The sequence below is a fragment of the Anser brachyrhynchus genome (assembly GCF_964034855.1).
Source record: "Anser brachyrhynchus genome assembly, chromosome: 3".
In the NCBI taxonomy this organism is placed as follows: domain Eukaryota; kingdom Metazoa; phylum Chordata; class Aves; order Anseriformes; family Anatidae; genus Anser; species Anser brachyrhynchus.
In genome coordinates, this window is record NC_137696.1 from 125,587,326 (window position 1) to 125,607,923 (window position 20,598).

Here is a 20,598-nt window from a genome sequence, read left to right on the forward strand (position 1 = left end):
TGGTGCTGCAGAGGTTACCTAGCACTGCAGAAAACAAAGATGCACACATCTCCGTGAGTTTTGTCTTAAAAAGCCATCATCATTCCAGCTCCCAAGGAAAACAGGAATAGAAAAAAGAAAGAGATGAACAGAAGGGGAGGGAAAGAAAAACCACTACAAGCTGCAGCTCAGCTGGCTCAAATTGCAATTGGGGCTTTTAATCCACGAAGTAAAACCAATAAGCAAATCCCCCTGCTGTAATTTTTGCCTTCCTAAAACTAGTGTTAGCCCTAGAGTTGGCAGAGCCATTAGTCATTAAATAAGCAACCAGCTGCTGTGGCCACAGGGATGTTTCAAGCAGCCTTCTGGCAGGGTGCTGCAGACCAGCAGGGACACGGTGGGGTGGCAGCAAGTGGGGACGGGGATTGGGACGCCCTCGGGCACCCGCCCTCCAGCACAGCCTCCGTTACCGGTGCCAGGCTGCCGCTCACAGGTCAAAGTGGCAAGCAGGTGAATCTTTTCCACAATACTATTTCTGGAGCAGAAGAGAAAAATATCAGTCTTACAAATAAACCCAGTAAATGCTCAGAGTTGTGCAAATACATCAAAGTTGCTCCCAACAAGAAACTCGCACCGAGAGCCCCTAGCTCCCCAGTGCTCCGAAGCTCCTGGAGCTCCCAGGGCTCAGGCAGCCCCACGGATGCTCAGGAAAATCCAGGGGTGCTCGGGCAGCCCCAGGCTTGCGTGGGCAGTCCTGGTGAAGCTCAGGCAGTCGTAGGGATGCTCCAGAATGCCCCAGCAGCCCCCAGACGATGCTTGGACACAGGCTGCTTGGTGATGCTCACGCAAATCCAGCGATGCTCAGGCAGCCCCGGGGATGCTCAGCAGCTCTGAGTGTTTGGGCAGATGGAGAGAAGGAGGCACAGGCACGAGGAGTGCCTCCCCACCACCCTGCTGTGGTACCATGCATGCAGAGAGCACAGCTGGCGTTGCCTCAGCACCTCTACCATAGCTTGGCACAGCCCCAGCTGCACACTGGGTGTGAGAGGGGTGAGCACGTCCTCCCAGGCTGTGCTCTCCAGCAGTTTCTGCATTCTCCACCCTCCCACGGTGACCAAATCCACTTTGCAGGGGAGCAGGGCAGTCCCCAGGCCAGGCAGACCCTCGGGGACATGCGGCCACCCTGCAGCCGCACCACCCCTACAGCACTGCCCCGGTCACTGCGAAAAGGAGCAGCCAGAGCCCCGAAACTGCAACCGCTAAGCTTGGGGTTTCTCCTGGGGGGAAACAGCCCCAAAGGGGCCTGGTGCTGCCGGGGCTGAGCAGAGTCCCTGTGGGGATTCTGGGAGGTGAGATTTGGGATTAGGAGAGGTGAGATTTGGGATTTGGGGATGTGAGATTTGGGGAGCCTTGCCAGCAAGGACTACAGGAGTAAAAGTACAAACGGGTACAAAACCAGATGGCATGGCGTGAAACAAGCTGTGGTCCATGCAGGGGAGCAGCAGGACCTGGCCCCGGCCGGTGCTCCACTGCCCCGTGAGCTCGGGGTCCCCCGGCCCTCTGCAAGCCCCAGCCCCCTGCAAACCCCAGCCCCTTGCTCCTCGCAGAACAGAATGGGCAAATTGGGAGTAAGCCCCCATCACCCGCTGACTCCCCTGTCACCCACCATGCTGGCACCCTCAGGCTGCCCTGGCTGTGCCCCGGACCACCGGGGGAGCCAGGCACACGAGGGGTGCGTGAGCCGGGCATGGGTGCGATGGGCTCCCAGCAAAGAGGGCAGTTCAGGAGCGGGGACCCTTCTACCTCGTGCCCACAGCCCAGGCTGCCTCTCCTCGCCATCTGGGAGGCGGCAGGTCCCTCAAGCACAGCCACTACGGTGGTTTCACGGCTCCCGCCACGTTTATTGAGGCCCTCAGCCCTGCCCCGTTGCTCTGTGCACCCCGCCAGCCCCGGGGTCGGAGGCAGAGGGTGCCCTGGCACCTCCTTCGTGGGCTCCCCCATCGATGTGCTGCTCCCACGCACAGCCAAGGAAGGTGTGACACCTCCGTGTCCCCTCTCTGTATCCCTCACACCCTGGGGTTGCAGCAGGATCCGGTGGCTGGGGACGGTCCCTGCTGCGTTATTGCCACAGGGCTCCCCACACCCCGCAGGGCGCAGTGGCACCTTGTGGGAGCCGGTGTCACCCAGCAGCGGGTGGCTCACAGGGCGAGGGGCGAGGGCAGGCACCTTCTCCTCGTGTAGCCCTGCCAGCCAGCCAGGTTTGGGCTTTTCTGGGGGACACGGTGGCCTCGGGACTCCTTCCAGCACCGTTGCCATGTTGCGTTCTTAATTCCAGCCGCCGCTTTGTCATCCCGTGGCATCACCTCCCTGCCCACAAGCTCTCGTCCACGTCACTCTGGGGACAGAGGTGACCACAGTCCATCTGGGGGGACCCCCCGCGGCATCATCACAGCCGGTGCCCCCCGTGGATGCGCTACGGGGGATGCTCACCCCCGGCGATGCTCAGCAGCTCCTCCAGCTCCTGCTGCAGCCGCAGCCCCAGCAGCTCCCGCAGCAGCTCCCGGCGCCGGCTGCGGGGGGCGACCCCCATGCGCCGCAGGGTCCCCTCGGTCAGTCGCAGCAGGGCCCGGCCGGTGACCGCGTGCTCGGCCGCCAGCTGCGCCAGGTCCCCGTCCCCGCGCCGCGCACCCAGCCAGGCGCACACCTCCGGCACCGTCCACTGCGCCGGGGGCCCCTCCGATACCTGCACCGGGAAGAGAGGGTTGAGCTGGGGTGTCCCCTCGCCCCCCCCCAGCCTGTCCCCCCAGCCCCGTGGGAGATATGGGGTCAGGCTGGCTGCTCCATGCCCAAATTCCACCCCTCCCCGAAATGCGACCCTTCTGCCATCCCCCTGCCCATGCTGGTGCCGGCGCTCACATCCCCGTGGGGTCTCCCCCTCTCCCCCGCGGAGGCTCCAGCCCCCAGCCCCTGCCCTCGCTCACCTCGGCCAGCGGACATCCCTCCGACAGCGCCTCAGCACCATCCTGCACCTCGGCGTCCATGTGGGGGTCCGGCAGGGCGTGGGGGCAGCCGGGGCTCCCTGCAAAGGGGGCTGCAAAAGCTGGGGTGAGCACAGCCCCCTGCACCCCTATTCCACACCGTCCCCGGGGTGTGGTGGCTGCCCTCCCCCCCTCCCCCGGTGCAGACCCCTCCTGCCCACCCAATTCATGCCCCCCTGGGCTGGAGCTGGGACAAGGCCCCAGCGCCCGTCCCGCCGCGTGGGCGCGCAGAGCCAGGCACACCCGGGAAGTGAGACCAGCTCCGGCTCCCCACCACCTCCGCAAGCCCGGGGGGGCTCCGGCGTGCCCTGGCGCCCCCAACCCAGCCAGGACCCCTTCCCCAGCCCAACGTTCTCCTCCCCACCACCCGTCGACCTCACGCCTCTGCCCTGGGTCGAGCAGGAACCCACCGCACGGAAAAGCAGGAGAGCAAAAGAAACCTTTGCCCGGGCCCTCCCTCTGCAGGCACAGCCGCACGCGGGCACCCCAACAGCACCGCAAGGCTGCCGGGGGTGCGGCTGCTCTGCAAGCTCGAATCTTGCCCCCCCTCCCTTCCTCTTGGCTACCCCAGCCCTGGCTGCACCCTCCCCAGGGGCCGGTGAGACCCCGGCCAGAGCCAGACACGACATTTCCCGGGGGGTCAGAGGAGCGCAGAGCAGGGCAGCGTCCTTACCGCGACCAGGCGAAGGAGCTCTGCAAAGGCTCCCCCCTCTCCCGTCCCCGTTAGGCGCAGGATGGGCCCATCGCGGCCCGTCCCACGGGGTGAAAGCCCTCGTGTACCCGTACAGGTCGACGTGGGACGCACCGGAGCAGCCTCACCTCCAGCGTGAGCTCCAGAACAGGGCGAGCCCCGAGGATGAGTCACATCCCGAAGGGCTGCAGCCCTGCCCGTACCTGCAACAGCCCCCGGCGCTTGTGCCCCCCTTTCCACGCAGCCCCGGCGGGCTCCTGGGGACAGGTGAGTGCCCACGCCGGCAGGGCCAGCCCCGGTAACAAAGCAAGCACCCACGCATTTCTGTCGGGTGGCGATACGTCTCTTTAAAGGCTGTTTAACTCAACACATCCCGCGAAGCAGGAGTGCACCGAGTTATTAAGCAACTTCCAGCTGTGGGAGGGGGAAAGAAAAAAAAAAAAAAAAAGGTCTTGTGCAGCCAGGTACACGCAGAGCTCCCAGGACTTCCTCGCTGACAGAGCCCTGGGAACACGCTCCTACGCGTGTGGGAAGGCCGGGGATTGCAGTGGTGCTACTTTACACCGTCCTACCCCAACCGGCTCGGAAGCACGGGAAGGCCGGTGTGGATCAGCCCCTGTTCTCCAACCACCACGCCCATCCCCAGGCCCCAAAGGGACCTCCGCCCCGTGAAGCTCTTCGTGACGTGGACGTACCCAGCTACCCAAACGTGGGCAGAGGAACTGATTTTCAGCCACTCCGGCTGCCCAGCACGGTCCGACCGCAGCCCGCAGCCTGCACGCACCTCCCGGGGGGCCGCTGCGCAGAGCCCCTTGCGAGCTGCCCCCAGCTCAGCTCTGCAGAGCTTCCCTCTGCTGGGACGCCAAGTCCACTGCTGCCGGTGCTTGACCCCGAAGCACACGAGGTGCTTATAGGAAACCAAAGCGCTGCCCCTTCTCCTCAGGTTCTCTCCCACCCGCAGCCACCTCGCTGCACAGCGCGGAGCAGCAACGCCGCACAAGATTTCCAGCCACCGCCACGCAGGCACCGCCCGCCGTCCCACCCAGCTCTTATCGCGGCTTTGCCTCCACAATTGCAGGGCTGCTCAGCAGCAGGTGACTTGCTGAGGCGGTTCCTTCCATACAAGGGAGCCAAAGATTTTTGCAGGAAGATTCTGTGTTGCCTGGCATAACCCAAGCCACCCTCGTCACAACAAAAACATGAAAAGATGAGGGAGGAAAATAACTGAGAACGTTAACCAAAAGGGCAAGAACCATCTCATGTTCCTAAAATCTTGGGAGAAAGATGAGTCTGCAGAACTGATGTTTGTCACCAGCTTGCTTCTGCCCAAGTGTTATCCTGTCCCTATTTCTCAATTTTAAAAACACCAGACACCAAAAATGTGTAATTAGGGTGCCACAGAGAAGCATGAGTTATGCCTGAAAAGCACACGTTACTTTGGTGACTCAGTTGGGCACAGGAACTCGAGGTGGATTGTGGAAGCTGTGGAAGCTGTGGAAGCAAATACCTGGTTCAACCTTGGAACCCAAAGCCCACACCTTTCAGGCAAGGAGAAGGGAGAGAGGAAAAAAAAAACACAAGCCAAACTTTTTTTCCTGGTTTATTGTGGCAAACATCAGTGACACTCAATTCTCAGAGGCAATTTGCTAATTCCATGCTGTTCAGACATCGTGCAGCAAACCTCCCCCTTTGAACCAGGTCAGCCACTTGAATTTAAGCCTGCTTCTGAAGAAGTTGTTACTCCCGACAACGGCACGTTACCTCACATCTCAGCCTGCCGCCACTCAGCACTTTATGGATCTCCATCTCTGAGCTTCATTCTTTGTACACCACTTGGAAATCACTTTTTTTTTTCCAGGGAAAAAAAAAATAAATCTTGCTTACCAAAGAATTACAGTAGAAATCAGACTGGTTACAAGGACCTTGGAGACACTAAGAGCCATATTAACTTTTTATTTTCCTCGACCGGGAATATGTCTTAGAGTGCGTTTATTAGCTGAAAATTACCAGCAGTGTAGCTAGAAGGTATTTACAAAGGCCACCAAAAATCCTTTCCAAGAAGGATCGCTTGTATGTTTTTATTAGTGCATTGAAATGGCATTGCCAGGCACAGGACACATGAATACTCGTTCAGCAGTCCCTTGTCCCATTACTGAGGGTAGAGTTCCACTAGCATTGCATGCCCCTAGAAATGGAGAGAGAGAGAGAGAACGGTCACAGAAAGGACTAGGTGTTACAGGCAGGAGTCAACAGGAGATGCCCATCTCCCGCCCTTATTAAAACAAAGGTGAGGTAAGAGCCCAGAGCCGATTCACCACCAGGATTTGCTCTGGCAGCTCCGTGACAGCACAGGGCTGCTCCGAGTGCCGAGGCAGCAGCCCGGCTGATCAGCGCACCACGCTGCTCCCAAGGCAGCTCGTAAAGCACTCAGTGAGGAGAGAGCCAGGGCCAGGCCCTCGGGTTACCCACCCGGGCTGGGTTCCTACAGAATGACCTCCAGTCAGCACAACGCTGAACCAGGGCTCCCATCCACAGCCTCGACTGCTGACGGCAACCAGGCACAGCCCATCTCCCACCCATTTTTCTTGTAAAGATCTTTCTTCCCAAGATTTGGAAGGATGACCCTTCGCCAGCCAAAATTTGGGAAGGTTTTGAGCGCCAGCACACAAACCCCTGAGAACATGGCAGAAACCTCTCCCTCCCCTGTGTATCCCACAGGCAGCAACACGCTGCATCCCCGGGTGATTCTCCTGCTGGGCCAGAGGGACTCGTAGGTGGTCAGGGCGGAGGGAGCTTCCAAGGGAACAGTGACAGACCCCACGGCATCATTACCTGCCCTCCTGCGGCACAGGCAGCAACCAGGCCATACTGCCCTCCCTCCTTCTTCAACCTGTGGGCAGCAGTAATTGCAAGGCGGCAGCCAGTGGCACCGAAAGGATGTCCCAGCGAGAGGGAGCCGCCCCAGGTGTTGAACTTCTCCAGAGGAGGGGCTCCAACCTGCAGGAACACGGAGGGACACACGTAATAATCGCCTGTCTGGAAGGAGACTGCGACAATACCGAACCCCCACAGCCAGCCTGGGCTGCTGGGAAGCGTTCCTCAGCATGTGCAAGTGCCTGATGATGGCACAGAACTACACCAAGAGCTTTACTGCTCCACCCCCAGTCAGGCAGGTACAGTCCGTGCTGTCGGAAGGAATACAGGAGCTCTGAGCCCCAGCTACCGCTTTAATTCCTGCTGCGGCTCTAGGTCCCCACCTGCTGGCAATGGGAATGCCTCCACTCCCACAGAAACTTCTCACGCTGGGATTCACCGGCCCAGAGCTCAGGAAACATTACTGCCCCTCACAGAACATGACAGCAGCTCTAGCCACGACGTGGAATCCAACAATGCTGAGTATAAACGAAATACAAAGACATCCTGGCTGCGTGCTTACCTTTGACTTCCTGCCCATGTAGTTTTGTGCAAACCAGTCTGAATCCATAGCTTTCAAGTTAGCCAGTATCTGCCCCTGAAAGGGAAGGGAGGGCAGACTTTAAGGAAAGCCTACAGACAGTGCTAGCAAACAGGAGATACCCCAAGATCAGCTCCAGCCACAAAACTAATACAGCCAACTGAAAAAAGCATTTTACAGGAGCAACTCCGTTAGCCAACATTAACTCAACCGTAGAATCACAGACCTTAAGGATCACCCAGTTCCAGCCCCCTGCCATGGGCACGACCCCTGTCCCCAGCCCAGGCTGCCCCCAGCCCCATCCAGCCTGGCCTTGGGCACTGCCAGGGATGGGGCACCCCCAGCTCCTCGGGGCAGCCTGCGCCAGGGCCTTGCTGCCCTTGGAGGGAAAGATTTCCTCCTTATACATAATCTAAACCTACCTTTTTTTTTAGTGTAAAACCATTCCCCCTTTGTCCCATCTCCCCACTCCCTGACAGAGTCCCTCCCCAGCTCTCCTGCAGCCCCCTTTAGGTACCGGCAGGCCGCTGTAAGGTCTCCCCAGAGCCTTCTCTTCTCCAGGCTGAACAACCCCAGCTCCCTCAGTTGGAGCCCTGGTCTCCCTCAGGAGAGGTGCTCCAGCCCCTGGATCATCTCTGTGGCCTCCTCTGGACTCGTTCTAATTCTTCCGTGTCCTTCTGGTGCTGGGGGCCCCAGAGCTGAGCGCAGGGCTCCAGGTGGGGTCTCACAAGAGCAGAGCAGAGGGGGACAATCCCTGCCCTCGCCCTGCTGGCCACGCTGCTTTTGGTGCAGCCCAGGGTACGGATGGCTTTCTGGGCTGCAAGCGCACATTGCCGGTTCACATTGAGCTTCTTGTCAACCAGCATCTCCAGGTCCTTCTCCTCAGGGCTACTCTCAATCCATTCCTCACCCAGCCTGGATTTGTGCTTGGGATTGCCCCGGCCCAGGTGCAGGACCTTGCACTTGGCCTTGTTGACCCTCACAAGGTTCACTCAGGCCCACCTCTCAGCCTGTCCAGGTCCCTCTGGATGGCATCACTTCCCTCCAGCGTGTGGACTGCACCACACAACCTGGTGTCATTTAGCTAGAAAAAGACACTGTCCAATTAGCAAGCCATGTCACCAAATTAACACATCCTAACCTGTTAGTAGATGACCTGCAGAAGTGGTTTCCTTCATACAAGGATCTTGGTGACTTAAGATTTTTTTACATGGTTTCTTGAAGAACCTGTACTCCCTTGGTGACCTCAAGCAACATAAGCCATCCTTCCAATGGATTGTGTCAGCACATAAAATGTTGGTTATTAACTATATATATACTCCACTTACATATCTACATTCAGGGAAGATCTTAACAAGTGCTTTCACCAACACAAGTGAAAAAACAAAAGTCTGTCTACAGAACGGCATCTTACAGCTAGAGGGAGCCTTGGTGTTCAGAGATACTTACAGCAAAGGCTTCATGGAATTCAAACACATCGATATCAGCCATGGTTAGACCAGCCTTCTCCAGCACTTTGGGCGTTGCATATGTTGGACTGAAGAAGAGATAAGAACCAGGAGTCGCACATGAATACGTTTCCTCCCATTATCATTCCCATTTTTCTGCAGGAAGCCACATTACATCCCATCTCCCTAGGATGCACGGTACGGCTCTCTGCCTTTCCCACTCTGGCTGAAACAGCCCCAGGAACTACCACCAGCACCAACGTGCTGCGACGCCCCCCAGCAAACCAGGGTGGATATTTCTGCCACTGCTGCTCTCCCGCGTTAGCCACCCGCCCTGCCAAGTCACACCTCCCACACCAGCTCTCACACCTTCGTGAGAAGGCACAACGAGAAAAAACAGGACCAAACATGCAATGGCAAGTCAAGGCCGTTGTACAAGTTCGGGCTGTTAGGGGAGGCTATTCGTCATCGCCACCTACCCCAGCAGCAGTTGGTCCTTTGGGTCCTGGGACACATACACAAAGTCCCTGCAGAGGAGAAATGCTGTTAGTAACGGAAGGAGGAGAAGGAAACGAGAGCGGGCTTCAGACCCTGCATACAGCAGCCCCTCTGTTACCTTAGGTAGGCCTTCGGTTTGTACCCCATCGCCAGAGCCTTCTCTTCAGACATGATCAGCATTGCCGAGGCGCCGTCCGTCTGCAACAGGCAGAAGAACCCAGTGAGGCCGCTGCCCGACGAGCGGGCGCACGCCGGGCACAAAAGGAGCCTGACAACCCCGCGGAGCAGCCCCTCAGAGAGACCCAAACATAGCCAGGGCTGCCAGGCTCTGCCACAGCGCTCCAAGATTTGCAAAGCTGGCTTTGCTGTTACAGAATCGCAGAGTTGTAGGGGTTGGAAGGGACCTCTGGAGATCATCGAGCCCAACCCCCCTGCTAACAGCGGGTTCCCAACAGCAGGTTGAGCAGGAAAACGTCCGGGCCACTGCATCCCCATTGCTTGCCTTGCCGAACTGAATCCCCAGCTTGCACTCCCGTTTGCCCGAGCTACACCCACAGGCCTCACGCGGGACGAGGATTTTATGAGGAATTATTTATTTTCCAGCACGTGCAGGAGCCCTGTGACACAGGACAAGTCTGCCTGACTGAGCGGATGGACAGACAACCTCCGAATGATGCAAGCACACCCTGCTGGAGCACCTCCTTACAGTCCACGACTCCCTCTGGTTTCAAGCAGGACAGAGGTGCCCAGCTGCACTATCGGTCCTTAGGACCAAACACACCTGTTCATTCAGCCCCATCCCCAAACTGGGGTATAATTCTGGGATGCCAAAAGCCACAGGCTCAACACACTGCAAAAAGGAACATCATGGCCTTGGCAACATGATCACTCCTTTCTGGGATAACAGTCCAGCCTGGCCTACAGCTCTGCTGCGTGCAGCACACCAGCAGTGTTTCAAGTGTTCCTAATACCAAGGCTATGGCATTATCAGGCCTCTGCGAGTCCCCCTGAACCTTAAGGAGTTGGTATCACTGCTGCTTTAGCAGCAGTTGTGCTCATCACAAACTGTGGGACAGCCTTTTAAACACACAAGAAACTGTCAGGGCTGCACGCAGAAACAAGACTGTGCCTTCAAGCTCTTTGTGGGAGACTGCCAGTGGCAATCACCCTCTGTCGAGTCTCAGGAACTGGGACCCAGACACACCTCACCTAATTCACAAAACTACTTTAGATTTCAGCATGGTTGATGGTTGGACTTGATGTCATCTTGAAGGTCTTTTCCAACCTAAATGATTCTATGAAAAGAGCTTAGCTTAGAAGCCTTAGAGAGAAGGCAAGGAGCATACATGGAAGAGGGCTCCATCACAGATGTGCTAGAGAAATCTCCTCTTCCTCTCTGCGCGTTACAGGGTAAGCCCTAACGTGATGAGCTTAGTCCAAAACTACCAACTTCTAGACTTACAACGTGATTGATCTCATCCTGGAACAGAATTTCTACAAATCAACCCCAGGTTTCTTTTTCAAGAGACACAGCTATGGAAAGGCAAACATGTAAAAAGAAACAATTTCAGGGGCTTAATTCTTGACTTGAAAACAAAACAATCCAGTCCCCAAGTTCACTACAAAAAAAAAAATCTTATAGCAGGTGATACCACAAAGGAGACAACTCATTCCCGCAGATTACACCAGCTGAGTCTACGTGCCTGTGGAGGCAGAGGGCAAACCAGAGTTTCCCCGGCTGGCTCACGAACACCTTACCAGGAAGGATGAGTTGGCAGCTGTGACAGTTCCATATGGTTTGACAAAAGCTGGCTTCAGCTTGCCCATCTGCTCCATTGAGGAAGGGCGGATCCCATTATCTTTGGTAACCGTATCTCTGCCTGTTGATGATTAAAAATAAAGTTCAGCAAACATGAATTTGTACATCAGGACTTCAGAAAAAAAAATCAGAAAATTATGCTTTTTATGACAGATTGGAGGAAGAAAAAGGGAAAATCCATTTGCAGTATCAAGCTATTTAACATGGCCAAAAATATCACTTAAAAATTGAAGCTGCTTTACTTTCTCTTTAAAGACCAAAAAAAAAATGAAGTGCTACGGTCTATCTACAATAAGGAAAAAATACCGCACAGAAAGCCCAGTTGATAAAAAGACTTTAAATAGAGATTATAAAGCCTAAATTGGAGAGCTGGATCTATATCAGTATATGCTTATGTGCCAAGTTTTGAGGAAGTGAGAGTGCTGGCAAGAACCAAATACATGCATCTTCAGCTATACTGACTGCTTAAACACACCAGCTAACAAAAAGCACCAATTCTAGTATAAAGACAGCATGAAACTGCAGAACTGTAAAACCAAGGTCTCATTAGGAAACTAAGTACAGAGTAAAAGTGCCCCAAATTAAAGTGCCCAGCCCGTTTCACATCTGAGCAATGCTTGTGAGGCCTGGTGAACTGGGGTCCAGCAAGTGGATCATATTTTCGGTGTTCCTACCCAGCACCTGAATTCATCAGACCAGCATGAATTTGTTGCTTATTTCTATTTGTTGTTGATAGCTCGGGGTATAAAAATCAGTTCTGATTTTCCTTGCTCTGTCATCACATTAGCAAGGATACAAGATGGATACTACAAAATTCAGATATGCAAGGATATGTTTATAAATTCAGATATGTGTATCTAGAAACAAGCTCTTTTAGTAGTCTTCCAGGGAGCCAGAGAGGGCGTACCAAAAAGTTAAAATCTGTAACATACACGGAATGTTATGAATTGGTCCCCAGTGCTTCCTCTCCTCTTCTTAATAAAGCACTTCCTTATTTAACTGGTGTGTGCTAGCAGTGAAATACGTGCACTTTTACCTGGCACTTTGAAGGGTACCACATCGAGCAGCAAGCCTCCGTCCTGGGCTTTCTTGGCTAGCGTGTGAGAGCGGAGGGCGTACTCATCTTGCTCCACACGGGAAACTGCGAAGGCAGCAGCCAAGCGATCAGCAGAGTGCCCCATGGTCTCGCTGGTGGAGAACTCGGCCACAGCTGGGAGCTACAAAAAAAAATAAAATAAAGTCAGCACACAGAAATGCCTCTCCCCGCAGCAGTTACGGGTGGTTTACGAAACGCCACTAAGTTCGGAAGCTGGTTAAGCCCCGCAGTCAGTGAACGAGGCCCTTCCATTCCTTCAGCTGAGCTGTCGATATTAGAGCTATGCAAATAACAGGCGGCACCGTACGTTTGACCGAGTCAGTTCTGGCATGAGAAGAATCGTCACTTTCAAAGCGTATGATTTCAGAAAAAATGGATAAAGTGAGATCCAGGCTGCAGCTAAATCCAGGGGTTCGAGAACCACGCTGGATATGCACATGGTGCTCTGTGAATGTAACAAGGGCTCCCCAGGAGGGGTGACTGGACTTTTTGGGCCAAGATTAACCTATCCTGGGTTAATTAACCTATCCTGGTTAAAAAACCTATCCTGGGACCTTAACAGCTTCTGCTAAACACCTCCACAAGCAAAGCCAGAGACAGCACGTGAGTTCAGCTTAGCTTTTATTCTTCCGGCAGCACCCAGGAAATCCCTGCATGCATTTAAGTCTGCAATTTTAATATATTATTTAGACTTTGGATCTCATCTCTGCTACATGTACACTGTGCTTCCCTGCACTCCAGCTAAAGGTGACCAGCAGGAGAGACACGCACGGTTTTCTTGTGAAGAGTTTGGTGGCGTTGGAGAGAAGTGCTCTTCCTCCCAACCTCCACCATGCCGTAATTCACCTCCCTCATGACCTCAGGAGAGAGGCAAGAGTGGCCCCCTCTACAGCAGGCTCTTGACACTAACCAGCAGGCTACCCGTTCTCATCGGGGCCCAAACATGGGAACTGAACACATTCAGCACCCAGCAGGACGTGGCTGGGAACAGCAATCATAAGGCAATATTTAAGAGGCATTAATCAAACAGTAACTACATTATTATACTAAGGATGCGCCTTTCCTGAGCTTCATTTCCACTTCATTATTTAGGAAACAAGAATTCCTCTGATGCTTTATGACAATGCCATGAGCTACGAATTGATGGAAAAAAGCTTCCATTTTTTAGTCTCCAGCACACAATTTGGCCAGGAGCCGCAGGAAGAGGGAGGAGGCTTGAAATGTTGAAGTAAATTAGGTTTCCTGAAGACCAACATGTAAGAAGACAAAGTCAAAACACAGCGGAGAGTCACGAATGCTACAAGCTGCATCAGACAACTGTAGCTTTAATGTAAATCACAGAGATCCAATAAAGGAGAGCCACGGGAAGCCACCTTAGCCCTTTTTAAATCCATGTATGCTCTCCAGTGAAGCTAAAAAATTACCTGAGCCAACTTGTTTCACACCTCCTTATAAAACAGTTTAGTTTTTAGATTAGTAAGTTTTAATGGTTTTTAATAGCGTCTAAATGCCTGCAAAAAAAAAATACCTCAGGAGCAAAGTAGTCAGGGCGAATTTTGGAAATCACAGCGAGCTTTTGGCCCAAGGTCTTGGCTCGGTTCAGAGTGAGCATAGTCTTCCTCATCTTCCTGCTGTGACGAATGGGAACATCCGACATTAACTCCACACCCCCTGCTACGACGACATCGCACTGTCCAGCTGCGATCAAACCCACGCCTGCAGGAAGAGACAGCTTGCCATGAGGGCTGCGGGGAGAAGCAACGCTTACCTCATTAGTGCCTAGCACACTATATTTTATGTCCTTCTCCAGCCTCCGGCTTTGGCCAAGGGATACAGCACGTGTTTAACTGAGACAGAGCAGGACAAACAGACATTTTATGAAGCACACTAGTTTTGTGATTTTGCTTCCTTTGTCAGGCACAGTGTGGGAGAAGAGCATTCCCAGTGATGCCAATTTTTTTCTCCTCTGCCCAGGCTTAACCAAAGATGACAGTAGCCTGAAAGGCAGCGACTTCCTTATCAAGATTTAGTCTTTACCTCCCAAGCTAACTCGGATACTGAGCAGAGTCTGTGGCTGAGCGCAAACAGAGCCAAGCTGCTGGCAGGCCAATCGCAGGTGCTCAGTTTGTAGTGCATTTTGTTAGTTCACAGTCTTTCTTCTGTTCCAGAATTTCTTCGCCTGCTTAGTTACGTTCACTAAGCAGCATGAGCTAGCTGAGGGACGGAGAGGAGTTGCCAAGCTCGGTTTCAAACCACAGCTTGTTCTTCCAGCCAACGTACCTGTGGTCATAGCCTGGTTTGAAGAAATGCAAGCCATGGTGACTGTATGGGCTGGAGTTTTGTCAGAAAAGCCAGCTCCCAAGGCAGCCTACGAGCGACAAAGAACAACTGTTAAAACCTGCACCTTTTGCTCCACGGGGCCAGATCTGCCTCCTGCCCAGCAACACGCCTTTGCAGACTAAGCTGAAAACAAGCACCTCGAGGACTTGTTAGCGTTAGGTCAGAGGTTGGACTAGGTGATCTTGGAGGTCTCTACCAACCTAGATGATTCTGTGATTCTGAGTTCCCACTCAGCCAGCTACTGCAGCAGCGATTCCCCTCCCTGGACTCTGGGAACTGGAGAAGGCAGCTGTCCCCCTCTCAGGGCTCTCAGTCAGGCTGTGTGATCACCAGGGACAAACTAAGTGCACGCCTCATCACTTTGAGAGAGCTTTCAAGCACCTAACGTGGCCTTTGCTTCACATTATTTGCAAAGGTGGCACGTGAAAAGAGTTATTTAGAGCCCTTAGGACAAGGCGCTGCGAGTTGCTTCAGCCAGAACAGAAAACATCTGCAGTTCAGCAAGCAGTCTCGTCTGACCCAGCACAGGAAAATTGCTCGCAGCAAGACCTTCCCTAGTTGAGACGTGGCCAACTGGTTTAAAGTTCACCACTTGTTCCCAAGTTAAAATTAAACCGCGGCCTCATCTGACTGGCAGGTGACCAAAGCAAGTATTTGCATACACAAGGCTAAAGCTGCCGATGGAACTGGGGAGCCTCATAATCTCCGAACCCTTTCCAGCACGTTACGTAATCGTTTCGCCGGGTTGCAGAGAATAACAGAAAATCACATGCCACCCGCATCACATTCCTGCAGCAGACCAACCTCTTTCCGTGTATAACGCGCGAATTGGGTGTTCTGCCTGCCAGAAGGAAGGGCAACTAAGCTACTGCATTTCGGATCATTCAAACGCTGCACCTGACCAGGCAACTGAAGTAAATAGATACAAAGCAATCCATCACAGCATGCTCTGGTCCTCCCAACTACTTTGGACACACCAGCCTTTGAGTCTGATTGGTAATTAGAGCTGAGTGATCAGCAGTCACCAACAAAAGCTTCCCTTTCAGGCAAGAATCAAGCAGAGGCTTCAGAGAATTAAAACATGCTTCATATTGGGCAGATTTCAACAAGGGGCAGAGCCCCACACAGTTACCTGTCTGCCAATACTGGCCCAACTAGCTTATATTCCTAAAGCCAAGGTACACTGGACTTTTTTCGCAAGGGCTTGTTATCTTCATTCTAGAAGAATGAAGAAACAGAAGAAACAGTGCACGTAACCCACCTCTCTGGCAACATTGCTCGTTTTCACTTCCTGGATCACCGTGCCGTAAACAATGTAATCAACAACATCCTTTGGGACACTGGTCCGGTTCAGCAAGCCCCTAGGGAGAAGACAGAAACAAGGAGAATTCGTACCGTGCAAGCAACGGCGTTGCCACAAGCCCTCAAACATCTATCTGCCACTAGCTTGGCTGGAGAACACAGCAACGACAGGGCTGTAGCTGCCAGAGGTCCAAAGGAAATCTTGCGTGCCCAGGTACTTAATGACAAGTGCAACTGACCACAGGCTGCAAATAATCGTAGTGGTATCACGACGCTTTATTACCTAATTTCATGAAACCAGTCACTATCTCCCTCCAGAAGTGGCTGTCAGTATCCTCCCCAGTTTGGAGAATTGTGACATCCAAATTGTAGGAAGAAGGCCCCAGAGAAACCAAAGCCCATTACATTGGTGTAAATGTAAAGCTTCCAAAGAGACGCAGAAAATGAGCAGTGCATTTTTCCAGCTCACTGGGAAACATATTGCATAATTTGCTACAACATCCTGGCAAATATGGCAACACAGGAAATTCCGTTGTAGTGATTAAGGACAGTGGGATTCAGACAGCTTCACGCACTGCAACCCATCAAATAAAACGAAAATACAGGCACTTCCATCAAGAATTTCTCTCCAGCAGCACCCTAGCCTCCCCCCACCCCAACGCCCAGGACACAGCCCCCAGGCAGCATTAACAGCCCGCCTGCCAACCACAGTAGCCTGCCCTGGCCAAACGCAGCACTCAGATTCGACATGACTGCACCCAGCCTCCCAATCCTTCCTCGGGCCTTGAAATCTCCTTTCCTCCCCGGTAATGCCTTCTTTCTTCTCAACAGCACTTTGCCCTGCGCCTGAACAACAAAAATCCCACTGCTAAAGACACGCAGCTCTTGTCAAATCGCTACAGAATCCAAGGGACAGGAAGGTGGCGGAATTAGCTGGCTGCTCTCGTTGCCAGTTTTCTCTCAATTGCAGACGGTTTTTCCCTTGAATTTTAAGCACACCTCAAGAGTAGCCTCTGTATTTAGAAAACTACGCAGTCAGAATTCAAATAAACTAGTTGTTCAAGTGAGACAACTATGAAACTCCCTGTCACCACACTTTTACTCATGCCCATTGCAAACCCTGCTGCTCCAGCCACCTACTACGGCAGCAGCTGACCGAGAAAAACGAAGTGCTGCTCAGAGACAAGACCAGACAGTCAGCTCTGCGCGTGCCACCGAGCCAACACCAGGACCCCAGCAGTTCTACGAGAGTTTTCTGGGCTTTTTTAACATCCCGCGTACTTACTGCAGCGCTGCTCTGGCTAAGTCATGGGGCATGAGATCCGCGTATCTGGAAGATAAAGAAGAAAGGCAGAAAATTAAGGGCAATCTTCTTCAAACCGTACTTTTTCCATAAAGACGGGATAACCGTCAGCAATCTGTCATTTCTGGGCTTGCAGGCATAAAAAATAATTACATTAAGATGACAAGTAAGGCAACTTTTTTCAAAAAATGATTCTACTGTTAACCAAGTGAGCGGGCATTTTCTTATTTTGTACTTACGAAGTGCCAGACTGCAAAAACGGAATACGGACGCCCTCCACCACAACAATGTTCTTCACACCACTTTTGGCTAAGGTCTTCTTACTCTTAGGCTGGACAGCTAAAAGAGAGGCATACCTAACCGTTAACGAGAACACCATCAAGCTTAAAGCTGTTAAAATTAACAGAAAACTATGGAAAATGTTGTCTTTTAGTGCATAAGTCAAAAGCACTGTAGGTAGGACACCTGGGCTGTGATCTTGTCTCTGTCTGGTTAATTATATGATCTGTGAAAGTGCTTTAACAACTCAGTATTTCCCTCGTCAGTCGAGAGATTCCTCTACAGCTACACCGAGGCAACAGCACGGCAGAGAACCAAGGCACAAACTCGCAGTCTCCGTTACCATCGGCAAGAGCAGCGCAAGAACAGACACCTCTAAAAACGCTGCACGGCTTCTAAAATGAGTGAGGCAGACCACACTCAAAGCCCTGCAGCCAGAATAAGGCCTCACGCGGTCTCTCACTGCAGTGCAGCAAGGAGCACAAACAGCAATCCGCAACTGCTTGCAGATGTGCTCTTACTGCACGGTGACGGGGAGATACTTCGTGACCAGTCAGCGCAGCTCAGGAACTAACCAACTTGCACTTCCCTGGGAAAGCAGTGGCAAAGAGCGCGTTCAGTTACTGCAGGTAACTTGCTACTTTTCTTTAAGGCCTCCCGTGATTCCAGGGTCAAGATAAAAGCAGTGTCCTGATGCAGCACCATTCACCAGGCCACTGCCAGAGCTCTTCCGAAGCGACGATTAAGAGTTCAGTGACAATTTCCTAACACAATCAGGCCTGCAAATCTTAGCAAGCATTTACAACATGGGGCAGCTCCATTTACAGTCCATTAAAGCACAAAGATACTTTTTAAAAAAAGTGGATAAAATCCAGCTAAACACCGTGCTCAAGCAAGCAAAAGCACAAGTATGAAGCTCCGGCACTGTTCACGGGTTTTACAAGGCTCTCTGTACAAAGCCAAGGAGGTAAGGGGGAGCTACTGTTTAGGTTCCTTTCCAAAATCCAGGCAGCTCAAAGCATCACAGCCACCTGAGCAAGCCCATGGTGACTCCTAGAGCCCCAGATCACCCCAACTGCCCAGAGAAAGACAGAGCTAATAGCCCGTGTAACGGTGCAGTCAGTGGATCCACTAAGACCCGAGCCTCTTACTGGTCTCACTGGACATCAGAGCTAATCTCACAAGCTTCCCCTAGTCAGGGACAACCCTGTCCCATCCTGGGCAAGAGATCTGGTTACCCCTCGACAGCCTGTAATGTCCTGGCTTAGCTTTTCAGTTTAGACACCAGAAATCGTAATCCATCAGGTGAGGACACACTGTGAGCTCTGCAATGGGCACAGCTGCTGGGGGCAAGGGGCATTCACGTGTTTGGGGGGACTCCACTGCAGTGCTCCGCCTGTAGTTTTACTTGTTGGCACCTTCCGGGGGGCACTCTTGATCTACTGCTGACTGCACTGCGCTTCTGAGATCTGTGCAGGACGAGACATGTCTGGAACAGGGAGGCAGCTTCACGACCTGCCTGTTAGCACAGACCCACTGCGATGCCTGGTGCCATCACCTTACCTGCAGCCTGCAACTGTGGAGAGCAGCTGAGCGACCGAGCGACTGAAAAACAAGGAAAGAAAAAGAGGATCTGTCAAATCTTAAGTGTTAAAAACATTTCCAGCTTCTGTAAGAAACATTAAAAGTTAAAAAAAGATAACATCACAGTAAGACAACTGCATGCACCTACACATCTGTGAGATATTTTTTATTTCACTCTGTTCAAGAAAGTGGCGTAGTTCATACTGCCAGGGTAACACAAGATTCTTCCCACACTGGAAGACGGGGGAAGGACAAACATGTCAGCAATGGAATCAGTTGTTTAAAAAACAGATGACAACGGAACAAAGATTCAGCTACAAGCATCCACTCCAACCCTAACACGGAAAACGGAACTTTGTGACCTCCCAGTTCAAGCTTTTAATAAATGCAAAGATACTTACAGACCCTGGCAGCCCATGCTGAAGAAGCAGGGAGGTTCCGGATGGTGTGGGTCAGCATGGAAGTCATTTTGATATCTAGACGTGGGAAAGACCGCTGTTAGTCCAATCTGACCTCTTCAGAACAACTTCAGAAGAAGCAATCTGCCTGCTTCGCGCAGCCAAAAAAGCCAAGAAAGGGAAGGTGATCCAAGGGCAGCTGAGAGCAGCAGCACAAAGAACTACTTGCTGTTACTTTTCAAGCAGCATCTAACAGACAAGGAGACCGGGTTGTAACTGTGGCCTGCTATAACGCTCTGCAAATAAACACCGCTCTCCCCGATGACCCAGCCTGCTACTATCAGCAGCCAGGGCAGCTTCAGGCTCCCCCCTCAATAACTGTTCCACCGCTTCCCCCTGGAAAATTGTCCCAGCGCCCAGCCAGTATCACTGTCAGCGTGACTCACCCGACGCCCTCTCCTTGGCACCGTTTCACGCCGCTGCCCCTAATTTTAACTGCTGGTGCTAACCCAGTAACTCCTGCGGCGTTCTCCCTGGGGAGCAGAACGAGCTGGGATCCAGCACCCCAGGCTCCACCTGCGGCCCATCCCAAAACAAGATCCCCAGCCCTCCCCACACACAAAGCCTCGTCTGCAGCTTTTCCTCCCCAGAGTGAATCCCAGAATCATTCAGGTTGGAAGAGACCTCCAAGATCACCTGGTCCAACCACCCCCCTACCACCAATGTCACCACTAAACCATGTCCCCACGCACCACGTCCAACCTCTCCTTGAACACCCCCAGGGACAGTGACTCCACCACCTCCCTGGGCAACCCGTCCCAGTGCCTGACTGCTCTTCCTGAGCAGAAATGTCTCCTCATTTCCAGCCTGAACCTCCCCTGGCACAACTCGAGGCCATTCCCTCTGGTCCTATCCCTATTTATCTGTGACAAGAGGCCGACCCCCAGCTCCCTGCCCCTGCTGCCCCATTCCCTCACGCTCTCAGCAGGGCAGCACCGCTCCCTCCCCTAACACCCCTGCCCCAGAGGCCTCCCTCAGAGGCCTCCCTCAGACCCCTCACAGCCCCCCCATTCCCCCCACCAGCTCCCCACAACACCCGGGGCACCCCCTAAGGAACCCCCCCACGGTCTTGCCCAGCCCTGCCCACCACCAAACCCCCCGGTACCCCCCCCACGTACCCCTCAGGGCCCCCAGAGCCCCCTCACGTACCCGAAACCCCCTCACGGGGCCGCCCCCTCCCCTCAGCAGCCCCCCCCGCCCGGCCCCGCCGCCCCCACCTGAGCCCACTCACCCCAGCGCCGCCACCACCTCCCCTCACGCAGGCCCCCGCTCCCGCCCCGCCCCCGGGGCTGCCCCGCCGCCCGCCTGA

At 53.4% G+C, this 20,598-nt stretch overlaps 2 protein-coding genes across 19 annotated transcripts; both read right to left on the reverse strand.

The window, feature by feature from the left end:
- Window positions 1-167: 167 nt before the first annotated feature.
- Window positions 168-5,193, reverse strand: LOC308191628 (sterile alpha motif domain-containing protein 12-like). Of its 11 annotated transcripts, XM_080584246.1 has the most exons (4): window positions 3,691-4,360; window positions 2,961-3,058; window positions 2,470-2,722; window positions 168-2,374 (listed from the first exon to the last, which is right to left on the reverse strand). In XM_080584246.1, the coding sequence occupies exons 2-4, from the start codon at window positions 3,018-3,020 to the stop codon at window positions 2,370-2,372; spliced, it is 318 nt and encodes a 105-aa protein (XP_080440372.1). In that variant the 5' UTR covers window positions 3,021-3,058; window positions 3,691-4,360; the 3' UTR covers window positions 168-2,369. The 11 variants fall into 11 exon arrangements, with proteins under 11 accessions (XP_080440372.1, XP_080440379.1, XP_080440374.1 ...); XM_080584253.1 differs by lacking the exon at window positions 3,691-4,360 and adding an exon at window positions 4,493-5,193 and having other exon boundaries at window positions 168-2,722; XM_080584248.1 differs by having other exon boundaries at window positions 168-2,722; window positions 3,837-4,356.
- Window positions 5,194-5,646: 453 nt separating this feature from the next.
- On the reverse strand, window positions 5,647-20,571 carry HADHB (hydroxyacyl-CoA dehydrogenase trifunctional multienzyme complex subunit beta). 8 transcript variants are annotated; one of them, XM_080584234.1, is made up of 16 exons: window positions 20,521-20,571; window positions 19,233-19,307; window positions 18,811-18,852; window positions 17,208-17,307; window positions 16,951-16,995; window positions 15,625-15,724; window positions 14,304-14,391; window positions 13,552-13,739; window positions 11,964-12,144; window positions 10,867-10,988; window positions 9,227-9,306; window positions 9,090-9,137; window positions 8,612-8,699; window positions 7,145-7,219; window positions 6,541-6,705; window positions 5,647-5,893 (listed from the first exon to the last, which is right to left on the reverse strand). In XM_080584234.1, exons 2-16 carry the CDS (start codon window positions 19,297-19,299, stop codon window positions 5,858-5,860), a joined length of 1,425 nt encoding a protein of 474 aa, XP_080440360.1. In that variant the 5' UTR covers window positions 19,300-19,307; window positions 20,521-20,571; the 3' UTR covers window positions 5,647-5,857. The 8 variants fall into 8 exon arrangements, with proteins under 8 accessions (XP_080440360.1, XP_080440357.1, XP_080440358.1 ...); XM_080584231.1 differs by having other exon boundaries at window positions 19,233-19,377; window positions 20,521-20,569; XM_080584232.1 differs by having other exon boundaries at window positions 19,233-19,377; window positions 20,507-20,536.
- Window positions 20,572-20,598: the final 27 nt, after the last annotated feature.

Excerpts from the sequence above, each read along its gene's own strand:
- HADHB (XM_080584234.1), bottom strand. The coding sequence starts at position 19,299 with ATGACTTCCATGCTGACCCACACCATCCGGAACCTCCCTGCTTCTTCA. Across the intron at positions 16,996-17,207 it reads TTTTTGCAGTCTGGCACTTC|ATACGCGGATCTCATGCCCC; the intron begins GTAAGTACAAAA and ends TTTATCTTCCAG. Across the intron at positions 7,220-8,611 it reads AATTCCATGAAGCCTTTGCT|GGGCAGATACTGGCTAACTT; the intron begins GTAAGTATCTCT and ends CTTCCCTTTCAG.
- LOC308191628 (XM_080584253.1), bottom strand. The coding sequence starts at position 3,020 with ATGGACGCCGAGGTGCAGGATGGTGCTGAGGCGCTGTCGGAGGGATGT. Across the intron at positions 2,723-2,960 it reads AGGGATGTCCGCTGGCCGAG|GTATCGGAGGGGCCCCCGGC; the intron begins GTGAGCGAGGGC and ends TTCCCGGTGCAG.